The sequence below is a fragment of the Bidens hawaiensis genome, unplaced genomic scaffold (genome assembly GCF_021521415.1).
Source record: "Bidens hawaiensis isolate Kalapana, Puna unplaced genomic scaffold, B.hawaiensis_p1.1 tig00049239_1, whole genome shotgun sequence".
In the NCBI taxonomy this organism is placed as follows: Eukaryota; Viridiplantae; Streptophyta; class Magnoliopsida; order Asterales; family Asteraceae; genus Bidens; species Bidens hawaiensis.
In genome coordinates, this window is record NW_027498822.1 from 19,833 (window position 1) to 40,952 (window position 21,120).

Genomic DNA, 21,120 nt, shown 5'->3' on the forward strand with positions numbered 1-21,120 from the left:
AAGTAAGTTTGTTATGCTCGTTTGATAAAGTTCGTTTTCATTTTCAAATCCCCTAATTTTTAATACGCAAAGATAAACACTTTTTTTTGCCTGTATGTGGAGTGAAAAATCATGAAATCAATAATATTATGACCGCTTTCACGGTTTGTTTTTCAAAGGAGGACCATAAATATATACATACATATTTATGCATGCATATATATATTAACGATAGCACTCAATAAACATAGCACTCTTCTGCTTTGATAAATGTGAAAATAAAAACCTTTTTATTCTTCTTATTTATTTTTATCCAAACTGTTATTATTCTTGTTTTAAGTAGCCCCACTTAGAATTTGCAGGTTTTTGTTCTTTGGTTTTGGATTTTTGGGGCATGCTGTTGTTAATATTCCTCAGTCATTTGTTTTCTTTCACTTGTTTCTGACAACAAATGTATGATTTTTCCAAATGGGGTGCTTCAAAACATGTTTTTTTGAGTGAAATCTTGGGTTGATTGAGGTGGGATTTTGTCAGTTTTGCCCCTGTGATGGAATCAATGTGATCTTTATAACTTTGTTAGGTGATCATTGAAGTCTGTTTCAAAGTGTGATATGAATATTGTTGGAGATAGGATTGGTGCTCAAAGTTTGTTTGAGGAGATGACACTGTTGAAGGAAAAGCAGGATCAAACTGGTTAGTTACTTTTACAATTTTAGCATTTTAGCAAATTTTTAACGGTCGAGCTTTCACTGGTTTTCTGAATTTAGTTCTGTTGAAAACAAACTGTTTTTTAACTGATCTTATCGGTTAGCACTTAGCGGAGTATTATAGGTTCCGTGAGTTTCGGCTCCTCGTGATTAAAGAAAGATTAGCAAATTTCATGTGCTTTGTGAAGCAGATTATACTCAAAATTTAAGAAGATTAGTCTTTATATTTGGTTCCATGTTTAAAGTCTAGCAATATGTCATCAAATGTACAATTATGCTTTAGATAGTTATTTTATTTTAATTTTTGGCCTAGTAACAAGGTAATACCAATTTGTAAACTTGCTAAATACAATTATGATTTGTACATTGATTCTTTTTTATCTTCTTCCTTTTTTTTTGTAAGTTTTCTCTCTAAATTATAGAATTTTACAAGAGAATAAGTCATAAACATGTCCATTTTAATATTTTATGGTGTATATTTTAAAAAGAAAAAAATTCATGTATCTACTTTGCTTTCACCAAAACTTCCCTTCAAAAAGTAAATTATCTAAGCCCCTTTTAGTTTGCATTTGCAAGAAAATTTTGGCAAGCAATTTTTTTAACGTATCTACTTTATTTTCAGGTATATAATGTATCTTGCATGAGTGTCTACTTTATTTTTGTCCAAGCCTTTTTCGGTTGAGAAACACACATTTTTTTAACGTAGAAAGTGAATCAAGTTTGTTCATTCAAAGTCATTTTTTGAACGCTTCACGTATATTCTATGTTTCATGCCTATAGAACTATAAAAAGAAGGGGTGGGGGAGGGGGGGGGGGGATTATTTGTGACATTCTGATTTTAGAATAGTATTTTTCTTATTATGAAAACATTGTTTTGGTTTTATTTGGCTTGATGACATTAGTGGCAGAGAATGATAGGGAGAGTTGTGTTTGAAAATCTTGTAGTATATGTAACAGTTCTGATTTTATTCATATTGCAGGGGTAAAAAAGCCAATAAATTCAGAATTATGGCATGCATGTGCTGGCCCATTGGTATCCTTACCACTGGTTGGAAGCCTTGTTTATTATTTCCCACAAGGACACAGTGAACAGGTTCTGTTTTTTTCATAAATCCATTTGTTTCAAACTTATTTTAATTATATATTGAGTTTTTAATCATTTTTTGAAGATGCTCTTTCAACAATATTCAGGTTTGAACATGTTTAGCTAAACTGGTCGTGTTCGGGTTAACCTGGCGCATTGTATGGTAGCCCGCTAAACCATTTTTTAAAACTTTTTTTTGAAGTTAAAAGATAAATTGACATAAGAGTTTATAGTTTAAACATACTTATTTTATATACACATGTATTTTTTTTTATTTTTTATTTTTGTAATATGTCATTTAAAGTATTAATATGAAAAAAATTAAAAGAGGTATAAACCATATGGGCCAAAATTTTGGCCTCGTGTCGGGCTGGATCCACGAACACGACTTGTTTACCATCCCTAGGAAAACCAAGGGTATATAAGTAATTTTCAACTACCAATTAAATAACTACCTTTGTTCTAGCTATTTTAACTCTGATTATTTGAATCCTAAATCATTAAGTTATAGCAAACAGAAGTAGAATAACCAAACACTTGAAGTTGAATATTACTATGCATAATTTACTTATAGCAACTGTTTGCATTAATGCCTCTATGGTCGAAAGTCGAAACGGGACCGCAAATGAAAACAAAATATGAAAGCGAACAAAAATTTAAAACAGTTTACATACTTGGGCTATTTGATGTAGACATGTTGTGTGTTTTTTTTTCCTAACACGCAATCAAATTTTGTTCATTAGGTGGCGGCCACAACAAACAGAACCGGGACAACTCAAGTTCCTAGCTACCCGAATCTTCCTTCCCAAATATTGTGCCAAGTTCTAAGTTCTACTCTACATGTATGTTAGTCAACGGGTCACCTTAAATAAGTCAACAGGTCAAAATAGATCACCTTAAATAAGTCAACGGTGTCAAAATGCTACATTTTAAGTTAGTCAATAGGTCAAATTGGGTTACTTTATATTAGTCAACGGGTCAATGACTATATGTATTTCATCTAAGTTCATAAAAGTAACATACAGGTGGCAAAACGCGCGGGTTGGGTAACGGGCCAAAACTAGTATTTTTTTTTGTGGGTCGACTAGAAACACTTTTTGTCCAATATTTTATTAACTGTTTTACAGATAATTAGTGTGTGAGAATAAGTGAGATATTAATATATAAAATTTTGCTATTCTAAATAACAATATAGTTACTTTTTAGTATAATGTTTTAGAAGGTTTTATGCGTTAAAAATACACTTTTGGTGGGTTCCGGCTGTTTGGCCCGTTTCTTTTTTAAGCCCTTTTTTTACGAGTTTGACCCGTTAGGTCAGCCTATTCATAAGTAAACGAGTCAACATTCGAACTAATTATTTTCTTATTGATCGATGCATTTCTTCATTCTTAATTTACTTATTACTGAAATAGGCAGATAAAGATACTGATGAGATCTATGCCCAAATGAGCCTTCAACCTCTAAACTCTGTGAGTTTTTGTTATTTTGAAAAATAAAATAAAATAATATTATATATAACATCTTGCATATATTAAAGGTTTTCAATGACAAATGTGAATGATGGATTTTATAATTCAGGAAAAAGATGTTTTATCTGTAACGGATATTGGAATGAGACTGAGCAAACATGCAAGTGAGTTCTTTTGCAAGACTTTGACCCCGAGTGATACTAGCACGCATGGTGGCTTCTCGGTGCCTTGTAGAGCAGCAGAAAAGCTTTTCCCACCATTGGTGAGGTTTTATTATATGTGGATAAATGGACGGATCTGGCGGGTTGAGTAACGGGTTAAAATAATAGTTTTGGTACGGTCAAAACGGGCCAGACAGGGTGGACAGAACAATTTTGTCCTTTTTATGTTTTTCTTTTAAAGGCTGAGGGGTGTGGGGGGCGCGAGAGGGGGCGCGAGTGGGGGCGCCAGCCAATAATATTGTGACGTGTGGCAGAGAGAGAAACTTGATAAGATGGGTATTGGTTGTGGTGCTCGCGCCCCGGGACATGGTGTGGAGGGGCGCGAGAGGGGGTGCGAGCGGTTTTTTTTTTATTTTTTTATAAATGTATTAAAAAAACGTATTATTAAAAAAACTCATAAATTATTTAAAAAAACACACATTAATTAAAAAAACACATTAATATCTAAAAAAAAATTAAAGTACTAAAAAAAAACATTATTCTTATTCTTCGGCTTGGTCTTCTTCGATCAACCTCTTCCGGATACGTTCCTTTTGTTTTTCCATCAGCATTTGGTCGACCGGATTTAGGTTACTGAAGTCTCTTGTAAGGAATTCCAAATCTCTCATTCTTTTTTTTTTCCTTTTTGTCATTAGAGACCACCTCCATGGTTTTGTTGAATTTATTGAGGGATTCAACAAGATCGTTGATGTTTACGGCTTCCCCCTCATCCGGTTTTTTGCCCCTGGCGTCCCTTCCCAATGGCCGCCTCCTCGGCGGTGAAGACGTTTCCTCCCCCGCAACGTATAGGTCGAATCCAACCCGGCAATCCGACCCGGCGGAAGTGCTGTACGCTCCAGACGAACTAGTTTTAGTCCGTTTCGGCCCTACTTCCGCATCAACGTCCGGCGCCACCAGCTCAACCCACTTAGAACACCTTCTCAACCTCTCCCACACCTTTACATCGTCCCACGTCTTCACCGTCCCATACCTCCGCAGGCACTCCTGCCTCCACTCTTCGACAGTGAAATTATAAACCGCCAAATCGTCACTGCCACTTGGTCTCATACGACCGGCGTTCCTGTTGAACAGATTAGTAAACAAGCCGACAAATTTTCTGATTTCGGTCCACCGACCCGAAATCATATCGGCGTTCCGCTCTGTACTCCCAACGAGCGAATAGAACGTCTCCCTAACCTTTGTCCAAAAGACCTTGCTCTTTTGGTAGTCCGCTGCAAAATGCATAAATAAATTTGTAAGTCATTTAACTTTTTTATTTAACTTTTTTATTAAAAATCATTTTTAAAAACGTTAAAACAATTACCGCAACGCCGATCCTCAGAAATGACTATCCAAGCCCGACACAGGGCTTCCTTCTCATCCGATGACCACGGAGTGGTTTTCCGTTTCGTCCTTCCAGTCGAAGCCGAACCCGACCCGTCCGTTGCAACTTGTTTTTTCCAGTGGACGCGTCTTCTTTGTCCCGCAGCTTCACCTTCTGGTTCTTGTGTCTCCGGAACTACAAAGTTAGGAGACGGTTGTATGTTGGATTGTTGAAAGCCGGATGATTGTTGCGACCCCGAATAAAACATCGCTTGGTCCGGTGCCGACCATAAATCGTCGTAACTGTAATCTGAATCTAGGTTTGGGTACCAATTTCCAGCCATGTTTTTAAAAAAAGGTTTGGAAGATGGGGTGATTTCGGGTTTTGGGTGTGGTATGTGATATTGGTATGTGATATTGGTGTTGGTTTGGTTTTGATATAGGTTTAATAGAGAGAAAAAATTGTATGTTATTATATAGAGAAAAAAAATCGGGTTTGATATAGGTTTGATATTGGTATGTTATATATAGAGAAAAAAAAATTTTTTTTTTTAATAAAAAACGAGCCCAACGGCTCTATTCACGCTTTCCAAGAACCCTTCACGCCATTCCCAGCCGCTAGCCCATCCGCGCCTGCCTCTTTTTCCGCGCTCGCGCCCCTCTCGCGCCCCTCTCGCGCCTCGGTGGTGTGGTGCTCGCGCCCCGGGGCGCGAGCGGAAGGGCTTTCGCGCCCCTTCTCGCGCTCCGCACCCCTCAGCCTAATAAATTGTTGGTGTGTCGAATATGACTCGACATTTTTTTGTCCGGAATTTTTACTTTTCCAATAAATAGTTAGCTCAATAAATAGTTAGCGTGTCAAATATTAAAAAACGGAGCCTAAACAGTTTGGTTAACGGGTGAATAGTAGCTTTGGTATGGTCAAAACGTATCGGGTTGGATGAACCAACATACTTGTCCAGAATGCTTATTTATTTTAGTAAATGGTTAGTGTGTCAAGTATATAAAATGGTTTGATGGTTTGGGCAACGGGTCGGGTCGGGCGGGCCCGGCACACTTTGGCCCAAAATGTTAACTTTTATAAAAAAAATAGCTGTTGTGTCAAATATATTAAAATGGGGAGGTCAGGCGGTTTGGGTAACATGTCAAACGATAGTTGTGGTAACGCTCAAAACGTGTCGACCAAGAGGATTCGGCATACTTTTGTCCAGAATGTTCGCTTTCTTTAACACAGTTAGTATTCCAAAACACAAATTGATAAAATTGTTCAGGTTAGACAGTTTGGAAAACAATTCATATTAGTTTTGGTACGGGTCAAAATGGGTTGGGCCATATTGACCCGTAACACTTTTCCAGAGTGTTTTTTAGATAAATAGTTGGTGTGCCAAATATCATTACAAAAGTTATATTATTTCAATAATAATATATTTTTTAATACAATGATTTAGGAGGTTTTATGCATTAAACAGGCAAACACGTTTGTGTCTTTCAACCCGTTTGTTCTATTTTCTTTCTAAGCTATGTTTTTATTCACCCGTGTGACCCATTAGAGATAAAAACACAGCCCAAATCTACCAAGTAAGTAGCTAGAGTTGTTGATCAAATTATATAGTGTTTCAGGATTTTTCAATGCAGCCTCCAACTCAAGAGCTTGTTGTCCGAGATTTGCATGATAATACATGGACATTCCGTCATATATTTCGAGGTGAAAATATCTCATTTTTACATCTTTCAGATTGCCATGCATGCAAATTAACAGTCAATATACCAAAAGCCTAATATCAAGAATCTGGTGTTTTTTTTTCTAATCATGTGTGTATATATAAATCGTAATACTTAAGCTTATTATAATTTTATCGAATATTATTTGTCAATCGTTTTCCATTTTATGCAGGGCAGCCAAAACGACACCTTTTGACTACGGGTTGGAGCATGTTTGTTAGTGCAAAAAGGCTTAAAGCATGCGATGCAGTTCTATTTATCAGGTGACAAAATGTGTGGGTTGGGTAAAGGTCAAAATGAGTAGTTTCATGTTATGTGTCCAAACGGGTTGGGTCGGGCTGACTGACATGGCAACACTTTTTGTCCATTTTTTTTGTCAACTTTTGACCCACATTTCCCCTTTTAGCAAATAAGCCCATTCAATATTATTGCAGGGATGAAAAATCACAATTATTATTGGGAGTGAGGCGTGCAAACCGTCAACAAACAGCTTCACCGTCTTCGGTTTTATTTGCTGACAGCATGCACATAGGAGTGCTTGCTGCTGCAGCTCATGCTGCTGAAAATTGTAGCCCGTTTACAATATCTTATAACCCAAGGTAGTTTGTTGTAGCTCGTTTTCTTGAAGTCTAGATTACATAACAAGAACCGACATTTTGATGCAAATAAGCTGATTATCATGTTTATTGTAGGGTATGTCCTGCAGAATTCATCATCTCGTTGGAAAAATACCAGAAGTCGGTTTGTGGGAATAAACTATTTGTTGGTATGAGGTTTGGAATGATGTTTGAAACTGAGGATTCAGGAAAACGCAGGTACATGTATACATGTAATGTTTTGAACTTTAAATAACTAACATTTTTCTTAAGTAGCGATGGTATTTTGGATCCATTTACTTATAAATGAGTCGATTTTTGTTATGGTTGATGTCAAACGGGTCGAAAGTTTAATCCATAAAACCTTCTAAATCATTTATTCAAAATATTATATTCTTTTTGAGACAATATAAGTTTTAGTCATATTAACACTAACTATTTGGAAAGTTGCGTCTACCGAACTTAGCCTAACACATTTCTAACGGTACCAAAATGCCCATTTGGCCATTATCATCTATATCCAACGGTCCAACCTTTCGGTTATATTAAAAGACTGTTCAAATGTGAATTGATCATCTTGTTGTTTATGTAGGCATATGGGGACAATTACAGGTATAAGCGATGCAGATCCATTAAGGTGGCCTAACTCGAAGTGGCATGATCTTCAGGTTGTGTTTCATTAATATGAAGTTGTCCTCTAAATATATACATATCTTCCACAATTTCACAGATCACATTTACCAGTTCCTAGCAGTAAATATTGTTTTTAGTCATCTCATAGTAAATGAAATGAAATCAGTTACTCCAAATAGGAAAACAACTTTGTTACTCCGAATCTGCTTAGCGCGCAATGTTCTTTTCGTTTCGTTAGAGAAACGAGCTGCTGATCTTATTTTATTAACTATGAACCAGGAAAATGTGGTTTTTTTAGTTTTTGAAAGAGTTAATATGATATTTTTATATTTTTTAAGTATATAAAATATTGAGCTTTTATATATTCCATAAATAAATAAAGTAAAATTAGTTACTTATAAACTTTATTTCATTAATTAGTCAATTTTTTATTTTTATTTATTTATTTATTTATTTTGGGTGAAACAGGTTACATATGAAACTGCACCAAATTTCTATATGTGGCATTAATATAACATATACATTATCTCTTATTATTATTATACATATCAGGTGCAGTGGCATGAACCAGGATGTAGTGATAGGCAAAACCGAGTGAGCCCGTGGGACATCGAGACCCCCGAGAGTCTCTTTATTTTCCCTCCACTCGCTTCAACCTTAAAACGACCCTTCAACTCTAGCTTCATAGGAGAACCACCCGAAACATCTAACACTGTGGCCCGTCCTTTTCTTCGGGCCATAGAACCCATAAATGCAAACTTTTCAAACCCATCATTGTTAATCAACACGTTAACAAAACCTCAAAACTTAAACAATAGTGGGCCCGTTTCACCCGTTACCCAAAAATCCATTGCAGCGTCAGAGACAGTTAAACCATTTAAACCCGAACTGCCACCTCTCGAGCCCGTCATTAATCCTCAAACTTCTGTAAACGAGCTGCCCGTTTTTAATCATTTGTCACCAATCGAGCAGCTTGATTCTTCTTTTTGTGGCGTGGTCCCCGACCTCGGGCTAGAAACATGGGATTCACATGATGATGTTTATAATGGTGGCAGTTCGGTTGTTGACCCGTCAGTCTAGAGTGTCAGGTTGGATGAGTTTTGCGGGTTTGAAGATGGTGATCAAAGTGATCTTTCGGGTTATTTGGTAAACAACAGCTTTAGCCCGGGCCATGGGGATATTTTGCATAATGGCTCGCGGCCACAAGCGGGCCCACCGACTCGTATAAGAACTGAAGATGGTGATCAAAGTGATCTTTCGGGTTATTGGGTGAACGACAGTTTTAGCCCGGGCCATGGGGATATTATGCATGATGGCTCGTGGCCGCAAGCGGGCCCACCTACTCGTATTAGAACCAATACAAAGGTGAGTATCTTTGGGAATTGACACATTCATAAGTGTAAAAGTAATGGACTGCATTTTAAACACTCATACTAATAATCTAATACATTAATACATATTTAACAAAAAGTAAGCGGGTCAAAATTGTCACCATCATGCGACACGCATGTATGAAAAGAAAAAAAAAACAAAAACTTTGTTGTTTTCTTTGTTTTGCAGATTCACAAGGTGGGATCGATAGGAAGATCGATTAATGTATCGAGATTCAAAAACTATGACGAACTGCTCTCTGAGATCGAGAGGATGTTCGGGCTTGATGGGCTGCTTAATGATTCTAGAGGTTCTGAATGGATGTTGGTGTTTGTGGATTTTGAGAATGATGTTTTTCTTGTTGGTGATGATCCATGGGAGTAAGTTACTTTTAAATTTGTATCCATATTTGATAGCTACTTATTTATGGATGGTTGATGTGCATTATGTTATAATGCATAAAAGATAAATCCATCCAATAATATTTTTCAGAAGATATGCACACTAACAAAGGTAGCATATGTTGCACATAGGCCTGTAAACGAACTGAATGAACACGAACAAGGGTATGTTCATGTTCGCCTGTTAACTTTGAACGAACAGGAACACTTAATCGAAAATATTTTTGTTCATGTTCGTTCGTTTAAAAAACGAACATGTTCGTGTTCGTTTATGTTCGTTGTTTAAAATCTAAATGAACAGTTCACGAACATAAATGGACATAATTGAACAAAGATAAATCAACATATGTGAACAAACGTGAACAAACACAAACAAAGATAAATGAACATAAAAGAACACAAACGAGCATAAATGAACGAACATAAACAAACGTTCATGAACATAACTGAACGAACAAAACGTGTTTTCATGTTTGTTCGTATAATTACATGAACACAATTTTTTTGTTCGTTTATTAAATAAACGAACATAAGCGAACTTCCCACCAAATGATACACGAGCTGCTAACTGAACGTGTGGTTCGTTTCCATGCCTAGTTGCACATGGTGCATGTTATTGAATGTTTGGTAGTGCATGAATGCCTCCTTTTTTGGTGGTTTTAACATCCAACAAACCGAGCATGGTCGTTTGGTACCATAAAAATGATAACAGTTCACTTCTAATCTTGATGAGTTAAATGCAGGGAATTTGTGGGGTGCGTTCGATGCATCAGGATTCTTTCGCTTTGTGAAGTTAGACAGATGCAGCTTCTGAACAACAGCACTGCGGAATGAGGCGTTAATTGCATGATGATCCTTAGGAGGCCTATTTTTATGTGTTATAGCTAACATTTAAGCTTTATAATATATGAGTGAAATTTGCTAATGTTAGAATTTCAGCTTGTGATATAACTTAACATGGTAATTTATTTCATAGACTTTGTTAGTACATTTTGATAGCAATTAGCCTGGTAATGGATAACAATTTGAATCGAACAAGAAAATCGAATACTAACGGATACTCGTGATACAGAAATTCACCACACGAGGATTCGATAGGGCAAATCTAATCAACCCTAAGGATACAGAAACACCACCTTAGGTCTGAATAGAGTCCAAAGATCACCACACAAGGAGCCAACTTGTGCTAGCAATGGTCTTTACTGGTGATCCACGAAGGAAAGAACCAAGTAGAAGAAAATTAAATATAAAATCACCACCTTTCATTCATCCATAATTGCAGTACATAAAGAAACCAAAAAATAAAAAATAACTGACCCACTATCCTAAATAACTGGGAAAATAAAACTGATTACTACCTAAGAAGCTTAAAGAACAAGTAGATAAATCTAGTTAATTAAAATGCAAATAAAACATGCAAAATAAACAAGCTGGCGGTGAAGAACGTGGGAGAAACTTGACCCATCACCCGTTTTCATGTATTGGGGACCACCTCCGGGTTAGACCCGACCCGTTTCCTACGGCTAGTAGTCGTTTGCTGAATTGGGGTCCATCACATTTGTTCAAATTTTACATAAAAAATAAGGTGTATGGATTTGAGTTTTGAAAAAAAAAATGTTTTCATGGTGTTATATGCATGATTAGCAGTGTGACTTTATTTTGGTGTTCATAAAAAATTAATAAACAGAGTATACAACAAAATAATAACCTGATTGTTGTCCATGAGAAACCAATGATATATGTAGGATTACAAGAACGGTTCAAAATTAACCATGACGCGTTTGTACTTATCTTACTACTATAATAAAAGAGTACCATGTTTTGCCACTTGTCATACTTTCATGACTCCTCATTTTTCTAACACATATCTACTAGATAAATCAATTTAATTTAATTATTAGCAATTATTAACTTTTAAGATTGTAACTTGTAAGTATCGAATTTGACTTAATAAGTGTTCAAAAGTCAAAGTAACACTGATGACTAAAAATGTTGATCTTTTAAAACAAAGTTTATCTGTTTTAATTAAAATCTAGATTTGTTCTGCTTGGAATTTTTTCTATGGGGATTTAACTTTTTGGAATTTTTTCTATTCAATTATTTTTCACTAATGCTTGGATTTAAACTTTAATTTTCAAAATGAATGATTTTTTATTTTCATCAATAGCTTATTGTTATCATATCCTTAGTTTGCTAATTGCCTAAAAGAATAGTGAACCAACACTTTTTCAATTGATGTTTTAAACTTTCCATGGCCAATCAACACTTTTTAATGAAGAATTATTTCCAATTTCAAATCAATTGATATTTTGATTTGTTTAGTCTTACTTAAATTTGTTTGTTTAATTCATTCAATAGCATCAAGAATCCGACTCCATTACTGTTGGTGCGTCCGTTGACACATTTATTGTAAAGGTATGTCACTTTTCATTTTAGGTTATTTTCCTTTATTATAGAACAACAATAAATTATTAAACAACATTTGCTATTTACCGCTTCCTTTTTAAATAGTAGTTGACACATTTGTTACTAGAGGTGCGCAAACCGGTTTTCGGTTTAAACCCGAGCAGTTCATTGAACGTCCAGTTCTTTACACTTTAAAAGCCTATATTTTATAAAGAAGTTTTGACAGATTGTATATATCATCATCTTTTTTTATAACATTGAGAAACTGTTAACCAAAGCATTACCAAGAATCTTTTACTTACCATATGCTACCAATAGATTTGATCTTCACGTACGTCAACCAACACTTACGTCAATTGATATTATCCGATCAGTGTTGGTATCTATGTATTGATACTGCCATTACGGCTGGAACTAATTACCATATATTGATTTTCAATTGATATTTCATATTTTCCTTTACAATAAATTGTTTTCCAAATTTTAACCGGGCATTATATGAAATGGTTAATGAGCTATAAATGGATATGATATGTGAGCATAAATTAGTTTTGAAGCTGACGTACCTGTTTTTGACTAACCGGTTCCAAAATATCTTTCTTATTGTAACATAAGCAATTGTTAATATCATTATTATAATTACATCATATTTTCCTTTACAATAAATTGATTTTTCAATGTGGCATTACATAGAATGGTTAATGAGCTATAAATGGATATGATATATGAGTTGTAAATTAGTTTTGAGCTACAAACGGGGTTTTAAACCGGATGAAACCTGTTTTTGTCTAACCGGTTCCAAAATATCGGCTTCAAACCGGTTTTAGCTAAAAAAAAAAAACTCCAAAACGGTCCTAACCCGGTGGTTTATACTACAAACCGGTTTTTGTAATATCGGGTTCAAATTGGTGTTCCTATTATGCTCCTTAGAAATCTTAACCAGAAAGAAGGCTTATGTAACGGTACTCGACTACAAATTATATCTTTGGGTACTCGTGTAGTTGAAGCAAAAATTATTTCTGGAACTAACATTGAACATAGAGTTTTGATCCATAGATCACCACTGACTCCAACAGACAACAAAATAGCATATAAGTTTCAAAGACGATAGTTTCCCCTTGTAGTATGTTTTGCGATGACCATAAACAAAGCCAAGGTCAATCATTATTTAGGGTTGGCTTGTACTTGAAAGAACCCATGTTCTCACATGGACAGCTATATGTCGCATTGTCAAGAGTTACAAGCAGGTGTGGAATAAAGATTCTGATTCTTGATAAACAAGGTAATCTGACCAATAGAAGCACAAATGTAGTGTACAAGAAAAATTTTTCTTATTTGTAAAATAGTTGCGTAATGTTTGTTTTGTAATTCCTGTAATTTTAATGTAATTTGTAATTGTATTAATGATAATATGATAATTGTGTTATATGTTATTGATTGTATTTTGCTTAATGTTTAAATATTATAAATTTTATTAATCTCCCGTGTAATACGCGTGTCTCAAACTAGTTATACTATATATTAAAGGAAACATACTGCTACAGTGTTTCTTTTAATATATAGTATAATTTTGCGCCTTAGTCCTTGAATTTTAGATTGTTTCAATTTAGTCCCCCCAAGTTTTAAATTGTTTTTGTTTTAATCCATGGCATTTCTTTTTGCTAAACTTTGTTTACTTTTCATTTTAGCATCCCAAAGTTTTCATGGTTCCCAAGTTTTAAATTGTTTTAGTTTTAATCCATGGCATTTCTTTTTGCTAAACTTTGTTTACTTTTCACTTTAGCATCCCAGAGTTTTCATGTTTTAGTATGTATTAGACAATAGAATAATATTAGGTGGTATTCAAGTGTAATATCTTATTCTATATATATTCTATATATGTAACAAATATCATATCAATAATAATTCAATATTCCTTCTACGGTTTATCATGGTATCAGAGCAATAAACCTAAAAGCTGATTAAACCCTAACTGCCGTCAATCAAAACTTGCAGCCTACTTCTTCTAATCAATCTGCTGCCCCTATTGCGATGATTACAGCCTTCACAAACGAGGAGAAAACCTCCCATAATTCTCATAAATTTGCTTTCACCTTATCACCTACCAACTACAGGTACTGGAAAGCCATGCTTCTACCTTTCTTAATTACAAACAATCTGTTCGGCTATGTTGATGGCACAATCACATGCCCTACACCAAAAACAGTTGCAACTTCAACCGCGCCCTCTGTTGATAACCCTAGCCACCTTCATTGGATATCTAATGATGCTCATGTCCGCATGATAATAATCTCCACCATCTCAGAAGCCTCTTTTCAACATGTTCAAGGTACTACCTCTAGAGACTTACGGCTTTCTCTTGAACAGGCCTACGCACCACAAAACTCATCAAGGGAATATACCCTCAAAACGCAACTCTTGAAGATTGAGATGAAACTCCTATACAGTACCTTAGTCGGGCTCAAGAATACGCCAATGCTCTAGCAAATATAGGCGAACCGATGAAAGATAAAGATTTGGTCATGCTTGCCATCTCCGGTCTAAGACAAAATGTTTTAAAGTCAACTATCCTTACGCGTATCCCACCAGTCGCTTTCATCGAGCTGCATGGTCTTCTTAACGACCATGACTTCATGATAAACCGCACGGTTCATACTGTTCCTCAAGCCTTTCGTGCCTCCACTGATCCTTTGTTAAGACTGAACCTAGTTCAACAATCTCAATTGCATACCTTGCAACAGTTAGCAACCCAACTTGGATATCAACTTAATCCAATTACCTCTCAAAATCCTCAATCACAAGTTGTTTATGCTAATCGGCCCTCAAACAACTACCGCGGTAATCGGCGTGGTAATTCCCGTGGCAATACACGAGGTAGTTACAATCGGAACAGGGACGATTCACGTATCCAGAACCGCTCCCCACAATTTGGATGGGCAACTACTCAAAATACAGTCTATGGTCATTACAACCGTTGCGGAATCGCGCACCTTCCTTCTTTATGTCCAAATCAGCCTGGCTCTTCTACAACGCGTGCACCGCCTCAAGCCAATTATGTTGCTCATTCTCATGGTTTAGACAATGGCTCCCAATTCTCATTCGTTTCTTCATCAACCTGACCCGTATGTCTCTATTTATCCTACTCCCACTTCTACCTATCCTACCCCATCATCTACCCAACCTGAATCTTCCCCACTCTCACCAGAAAACACCAACCTAAACTCCACTACTTCATCTCCGTCCACTGTACTACCACATGACGCGCAAAACACCTCCGATCTTTCCACTCCACAATTTGCGGTACCTTCTCCCTCTCCTCCACCGTCCACTCACACTCAAAACACCACCCAAAATCAGTCCATAAACGCACATCAGCCAACAAACCAACCTCAGCCCGTACCTCGGACTCGCCAAGCCAACATGCGACCTAATCCGAAACAAACCAAGCGTTTCTCTCCATCCTCGAATCATATATACACTATAACCAACATCCTTTACCGTTGCAAACAAATCACTGGAGTGGCGTCGTGTCATGGGCGAAGAGTTTGATGCTCTTGTTAAAAACGGGACCTGGTCTCTTGTTCCCTATGTTAAAAATACTAATTGATTCTAAGTGGGTATACAGGATAAAAAGGGATCAAAATGGTAGCATAGCTCGCTACAAAGCTCGTCTCGTTGCAAAGGGATATCGTCAACAGCCGGGTATTGATTATCAAGAAACTTTCAGCCCCTTTATTAAAGCTACCACCATCTGTGTACTACTATCTCTTGCGGTTACAAATCAGTGGCCCTTAAGACAACTGGATGTCCAAAATGCGTTTCTTTATGGTAATTTGGAAGAAGCAGTTTACCTTCGGCAACCACCGGGTTTCATTGACAAAGATCGACCAAACCATGTTTGTCTCCTTCATAAATCTCTATACGGGCTCAAACAAGCTCCACGAGCCTAGTTCAATCGATTATCTACCACTTTGTACAAAATCAGTTTTTGTGGCTCCACAACCGATCCCTCGTTATTTATTTTGAAGGCTCAAGGCACTCTTGTATATGTGCTCGTTTACGTCGATGACATAATTGTAACCGGAAACAATATCGATGCAATCAATAACGTTATTAAAGGCTTGAGTGATTCATTTTCCGTTAAAGATTTGGGTGTTTACATTATTTTTTGGGGCTGCAAGTTGTTCCGCATGGTAAGAGTGACATATTATCCCAACGCAAATACATTGCTAAGTTAATCTCCCAAGTGGGTTTATCTGATTGTAAATCTGTTCCTTCGCCGATGAGTACATCGCAAAATTTGGCTCTTGGTGATAGTGCTCTGCTTGCTGATCCTACCACATATTGCCAAGCAGTTGGTGCTCTACAATATGTTTCTTTAACAAGACCAGACATTACTTTCGCCGTGAATAAAGTTTGTCAATTTATGCACGCTCCAACAGAGAATCACTGGTTCGCCATGAAACGAATTTTACAATATCTTAGCGGGACAACAAATTATGGTCTTTTCATCAAACACGATTCCGGCTCCAATCTTCATGCTTTTACTGATGCACACCGGCAAAACAACCTTAACGCATACTTAGATGCTGATTGGGCCAGTTGTCCAGATGACCGTCGTTCCACGGGGGATTTGCTGTTTATTTGGGCTCTAATCTGATCTCGTGGAATGTCGGAAAGCAGCGCACGGTCTCTCGCTCTTCTACAGAATCAGAGTACAAAGCTCTTGCCGACACCGTTCTTGAACTAACCTGGGTGGAAGCTCTCTTAAAGGAACTCAATATCATTGGCAAGTCTTCTCCTACACTTTGGTGTGATAATTTAGGTGCTACATACCTTTCTGCTAATCCTGTGTTTCATGCTCAGACAAAACACGTGGAAGTGGATTTTCACTTCGTTAGAGAAAAAGTTGCTCAAGGCAAATTGAATGTTCAGTTCATATCTACACATGATCAAATTGATGGTGTGTTTACCAAACCACTACCATCACACCGTTTTCTACAATTGAGGTCCAAGTTGCAGGTCGTTTCCCGCCCTCAACTTGCGGGGGAATATTAGACAATAGGATAATATTAGGTGGTATTCAAGTGTAATATCTCATTCTATATATATTCTATATATGTAACAAATATCATATCAATAATAATTCAATATTCCTTCTACGGTTTATCAGTATGTACCTTAACATGTGCTTTCGTTCCCATATAGTTTTTTGTTATTACTTATACGTTTAAGTTATTAATTCTTTGGTAACCTTTAGCATACGATATTTTAAAAACTTTAGTATGCCGTTACGACATGCTCATATTTTTATATGTCACGCCGTTAAAACGAAGTTGTATTTGTAACAAGTTATGTAAGTTCCGATGAAAACGGAGTTTTTTTCGCAATAGGATATTTTTTTTGTATTGTAACCACATATCGAGCGTCGGTACCACATCAATGCCATAAAAAGCCGAACCAATACCAACCAAGTTCTTTCGATAGTTAGATAAACTTTTATTTTGTTGTGCCGAAGTGATATTCGTTACGATGTGTTTGCGTATTCGCGTTTTAATATGCGGGTCCATTGTCAAGTTCCCCGCGCAAAGCGCTTCGGGAACACTCCAGTTACTTTGAATGTATTCTGTTTATCTTCTATGACCTATGTACGAGAATTCTATACGATAAAAAATATTAAAATTGTCAAAGAATCTTCGGGCTAAAAATATATTAGAAAATTAAACTGTTTTCAAAATGTATTATCTTCCAAAAAAAGAGCATTATTAAAGAAACGGGTCTTCGACTTCTTCAACACTCTTAAGTGCTTTCTTAGCAATTTTGTATTTCCCTACAAATTGCTTCTCATTCCCAATAACATGCCTTTCTATGAAAAACTTGATTCCAGCTCTAACGGATTCATACTGTGGGGACCCGCCTATACGTTTGAATATATTCCAGACCAAATTATTTGCATACTCAAAAACAGTCTCAAAAAACTTCTTAAAATGCTCTCTTTTACGAGTACCGAGTTTTGTTGTGTCGTGTAGATCTGCTTTTTATAAAACTGCAAGCGAAAGTGTAAAACCGGACACCATTTCTGCTACAAATTTCGCCAGGTGCGTTGATCTCATTTCCTCCATTGATTCTAGTTCCGAGTATTGGTCCCATATGCAGTACTGAAAAACAAAATAAAAAAATTAAATATATTGTTAAATCAGCTTATTAAATACTGTATAAATGTTTTTGTAATTGAATTACCTGTAATGTGAACTTGTGGTTCTTGTCATGAATACATAACTTTGAAGTCAGAACACAATAATATTTATTGAATACTTTTTCTTGCAGACCACACTCCAAAACGACCCGCATGATCTCTCTATCCTACAATATCATGACAAACTGATAATTAAAAAGACTATTTATTATAATATTTTTCAAGGTTCAAATAATAAGAAACGGATAGATAGATACCTGCTTCCCTTGCAAATCCAACCTCAATAGTTTTTCAAACGCGTCAATATAATCCTCCGAGTATGTAATTATATAAAATATCGCCCTTCGTGTATCTGTATTCATTCCTTGTCCAGCAGCAAGTTGACGCATTTTTTGAGCTTCTAAGCTTTCTTTACTGATTTTTTTGGTGATATTTTCAATATTATTATTATTTGCAGTTATCATCTCTCCCGATAACCACCATTGACCTTTTTTCTCAGGGTCAACAAGCTTGCTCCATTTCAATCCCCGAATTAAAATACTTTCTACCCTCAACTGTGAGAAAAAGTATAAGAATGTTAATCTTTTTTTTTTAAAGAAAGAAAAGAAAGAAAGATTTTCTTCTTTTTATAAATGACCTTCTGAAGCCACTTTTTGATGCGAGTATGTTGTAAGGTATCCTCTTTAGCCTTCTTTTTGTTGTTCTTGATGTCAAATATGGTTTCAAGCATGAACTCCTCCATCTGTCATGCGTGAAGCGAATAAAGTTATGGATAAAGTTAAAATCAGCATAAACTATTAATAAATAATGAATTATATAAATGCATACTATTTTACTTCTAGTGTTTCCATCAGATGCAGTCTTCAGTTCAGTCACCTTGTTTTGGATGCTAACAATAAAGTTTTTCATGGTGATCGGGTCGTCACTCCTCAATCTCATCCCAGAACCTAATGAATGCCAGATAGCATGTAGTTATAAATCGACATACTGGTAAACTTACACAACTCAGTTAATAAATAATAAAACAATGAAGTATTGAGAAGCTTACAATTAAGAACGGTCAAGATAGTGGAAACATCAACTTCGGTCAACCGTGAGCTCAGCATCAACATGAAGTCGTATATTAAATCACTGAAACGGTATTGCAACATAGTTACATTAAAAACACGAAAAAAAAGTACATTTATCTCCAATTGAAATTTCAGAAGAAAGTGAATAATAATTAATAACCTTGAGCAAACTCCAAATATGTACAACATAAAAGAAGAGTCAAATTCCTCAAGGAAAGATTATCTTCCTTCTTATACTCATCCTAACATAAACATATAAAATTATCAAAATCAAATTCTTAATTCGGATTGCATAAAAATCAAACATTGAAATTATTCAGTGAACCTCAAAAACTTTGTAAGTGACGCAAGCATCTTCGCACCAAAGTCAACCCCAACCAAGCAAGTCAAACCCGAAACTAAAGCTGAAAACACAGCAGCATACCTGCAAGGGTATAAATGTAATCTTGTCAAAGGAATACCAAACAGAACGATGAAAAGGAATAATATTTAAAAGATATAATAACTCGACTCAACTGTTCGTTACCACGGGGTCCACCTGCACATGATGCCAAAATTTCTTCACTGATAATTTGAGTACCGTTGCTGCGGCTAATAGACTGCATGTAAAAAATTAAGATTAATTTCATATTAAAGTTACAATATATAAAATAAAATTAGTTGCATATAATATGTTTCACTAAATAGAAAATAAAAATTTGTTATAAATAACTTATTTTACTTTAATTACTATCAAATGGGTGTATATAAATTTAGGGTATATGAAAAAAAATATATATGAAATTAGAAAGCTTACCTGGAAAATCGAGGACATTTCCTGCGTAATTCTTTCCACATTGCATTCACTAAGCCTATTTAAAAGGCCTGAAATTAAACCAAATAAAGATTTATAAACAAAATTATAACTTTCTGAGTGTATCATCAAGAATAGTTGTAAGACAAATATCAATAAAAGAATCCTAGTTTTGCATACCGCGCACACGTTTCTGAATTTGAGAATATGCTTCTGACTCACTTCTGCACATAGATCTCAGCTGGGGCGGCACATATTTTGCATGATTATGTTCATGATCAGTTACAACAAAATTCATCTTTTCTTTAAATTCTTGTTATGTTTCTTGCTTGGAATGTTTGTTCTAGAAGCTTCTTCCGCGTCTATATTTTCTTCAAATACAGATGCAATTCCTTCAAATAATATGTTGAGTGCATCATCACCTTCCCATAATTTCCCTTTTTCCACTTTGAGTTTTTTTGCAAGTTTTCTTTCCAATGCAAGATCCTCCTTTGCAGAAGCGACGCCGTTTTCGTTTTCCAGTTCTAAATATTTTTCAAACTTTGTTTTCCTTTTTCTCTTTGGTTCTAGTTTTTTAGAATCTTTAACCATCAATTCTTTAACTTCAGCAACTTAAGTATTCTTCTGCATATTTTCTAGCTTCTGATTGCCCGTTGTCTTTTTTATCTTCTGAAATTGTCATAAACATAGTAACGAAATCATGTCAGAACAAAATACAAGTCATGTTTCACATTCTAATCAAAATGATTTATTTTTCATACATGATGTTGGATCCATGAGTCAAACTTTTTCTTATTTTTTTCTAATCGGGCTTCTTTCCGTCTCTCTCTACGAGTTTTATCGCCTGAATCTTTACCTGCAGCTCAAAAAGTAGAAGTATTATCTTTGTACTTACACTAACCAACTAACATATGAAGAGCAAAAAATTTTATTTTTTTTTAATTAAGAAAAAAAATCTTACTCATTATAACTTAGAAGAATGCCACTGGGGTAATATCAGACTGCATTTTTGTAAAACAAGAGAGGTATTAGCTACATTACATTTATCATGAGTGGTTCATTAGTAAATAAATAAAACCGAAAAATATTGAAGAGATTTCTGATTATATTAATATATTGCTATGTGTTAAAGAAAAAGGTGATGATGACTGATGAGTCAAACAGTACTGTATA

General features: G+C 35.6%; 1 protein-coding gene and 2 pseudogenes across 1 annotated transcript; 2 read left to right on the top strand and 1 right to left on the bottom strand.

The window, feature by feature from the left end:
• Positions 1-503: 503 nt before the first annotated feature.
• On the top strand, positions 504-10,316 carry LOC143597908 (auxin response factor 5-like; annotated as a pseudogene).
• Positions 10,317-13,919: 3,603 nt separating this feature from the next.
• Positions 13,920-14,372, top strand: LOC143597906 (uncharacterized). The gene has a single exon (XM_077076283.1). The coding sequence runs from the start codon at positions 13,920-13,922 to the stop codon at positions 14,370-14,372; it is 453 nt and encodes a 150-aa protein (XP_076932398.1).
• Positions 14,373-17,653: 3,281 nt separating this feature from the next.
• LOC143597909 (uncharacterized) lies at positions 17,654-20,912 on the bottom strand (annotated as a pseudogene).
• Positions 20,913-21,120: the final 208 nt, after the last annotated feature.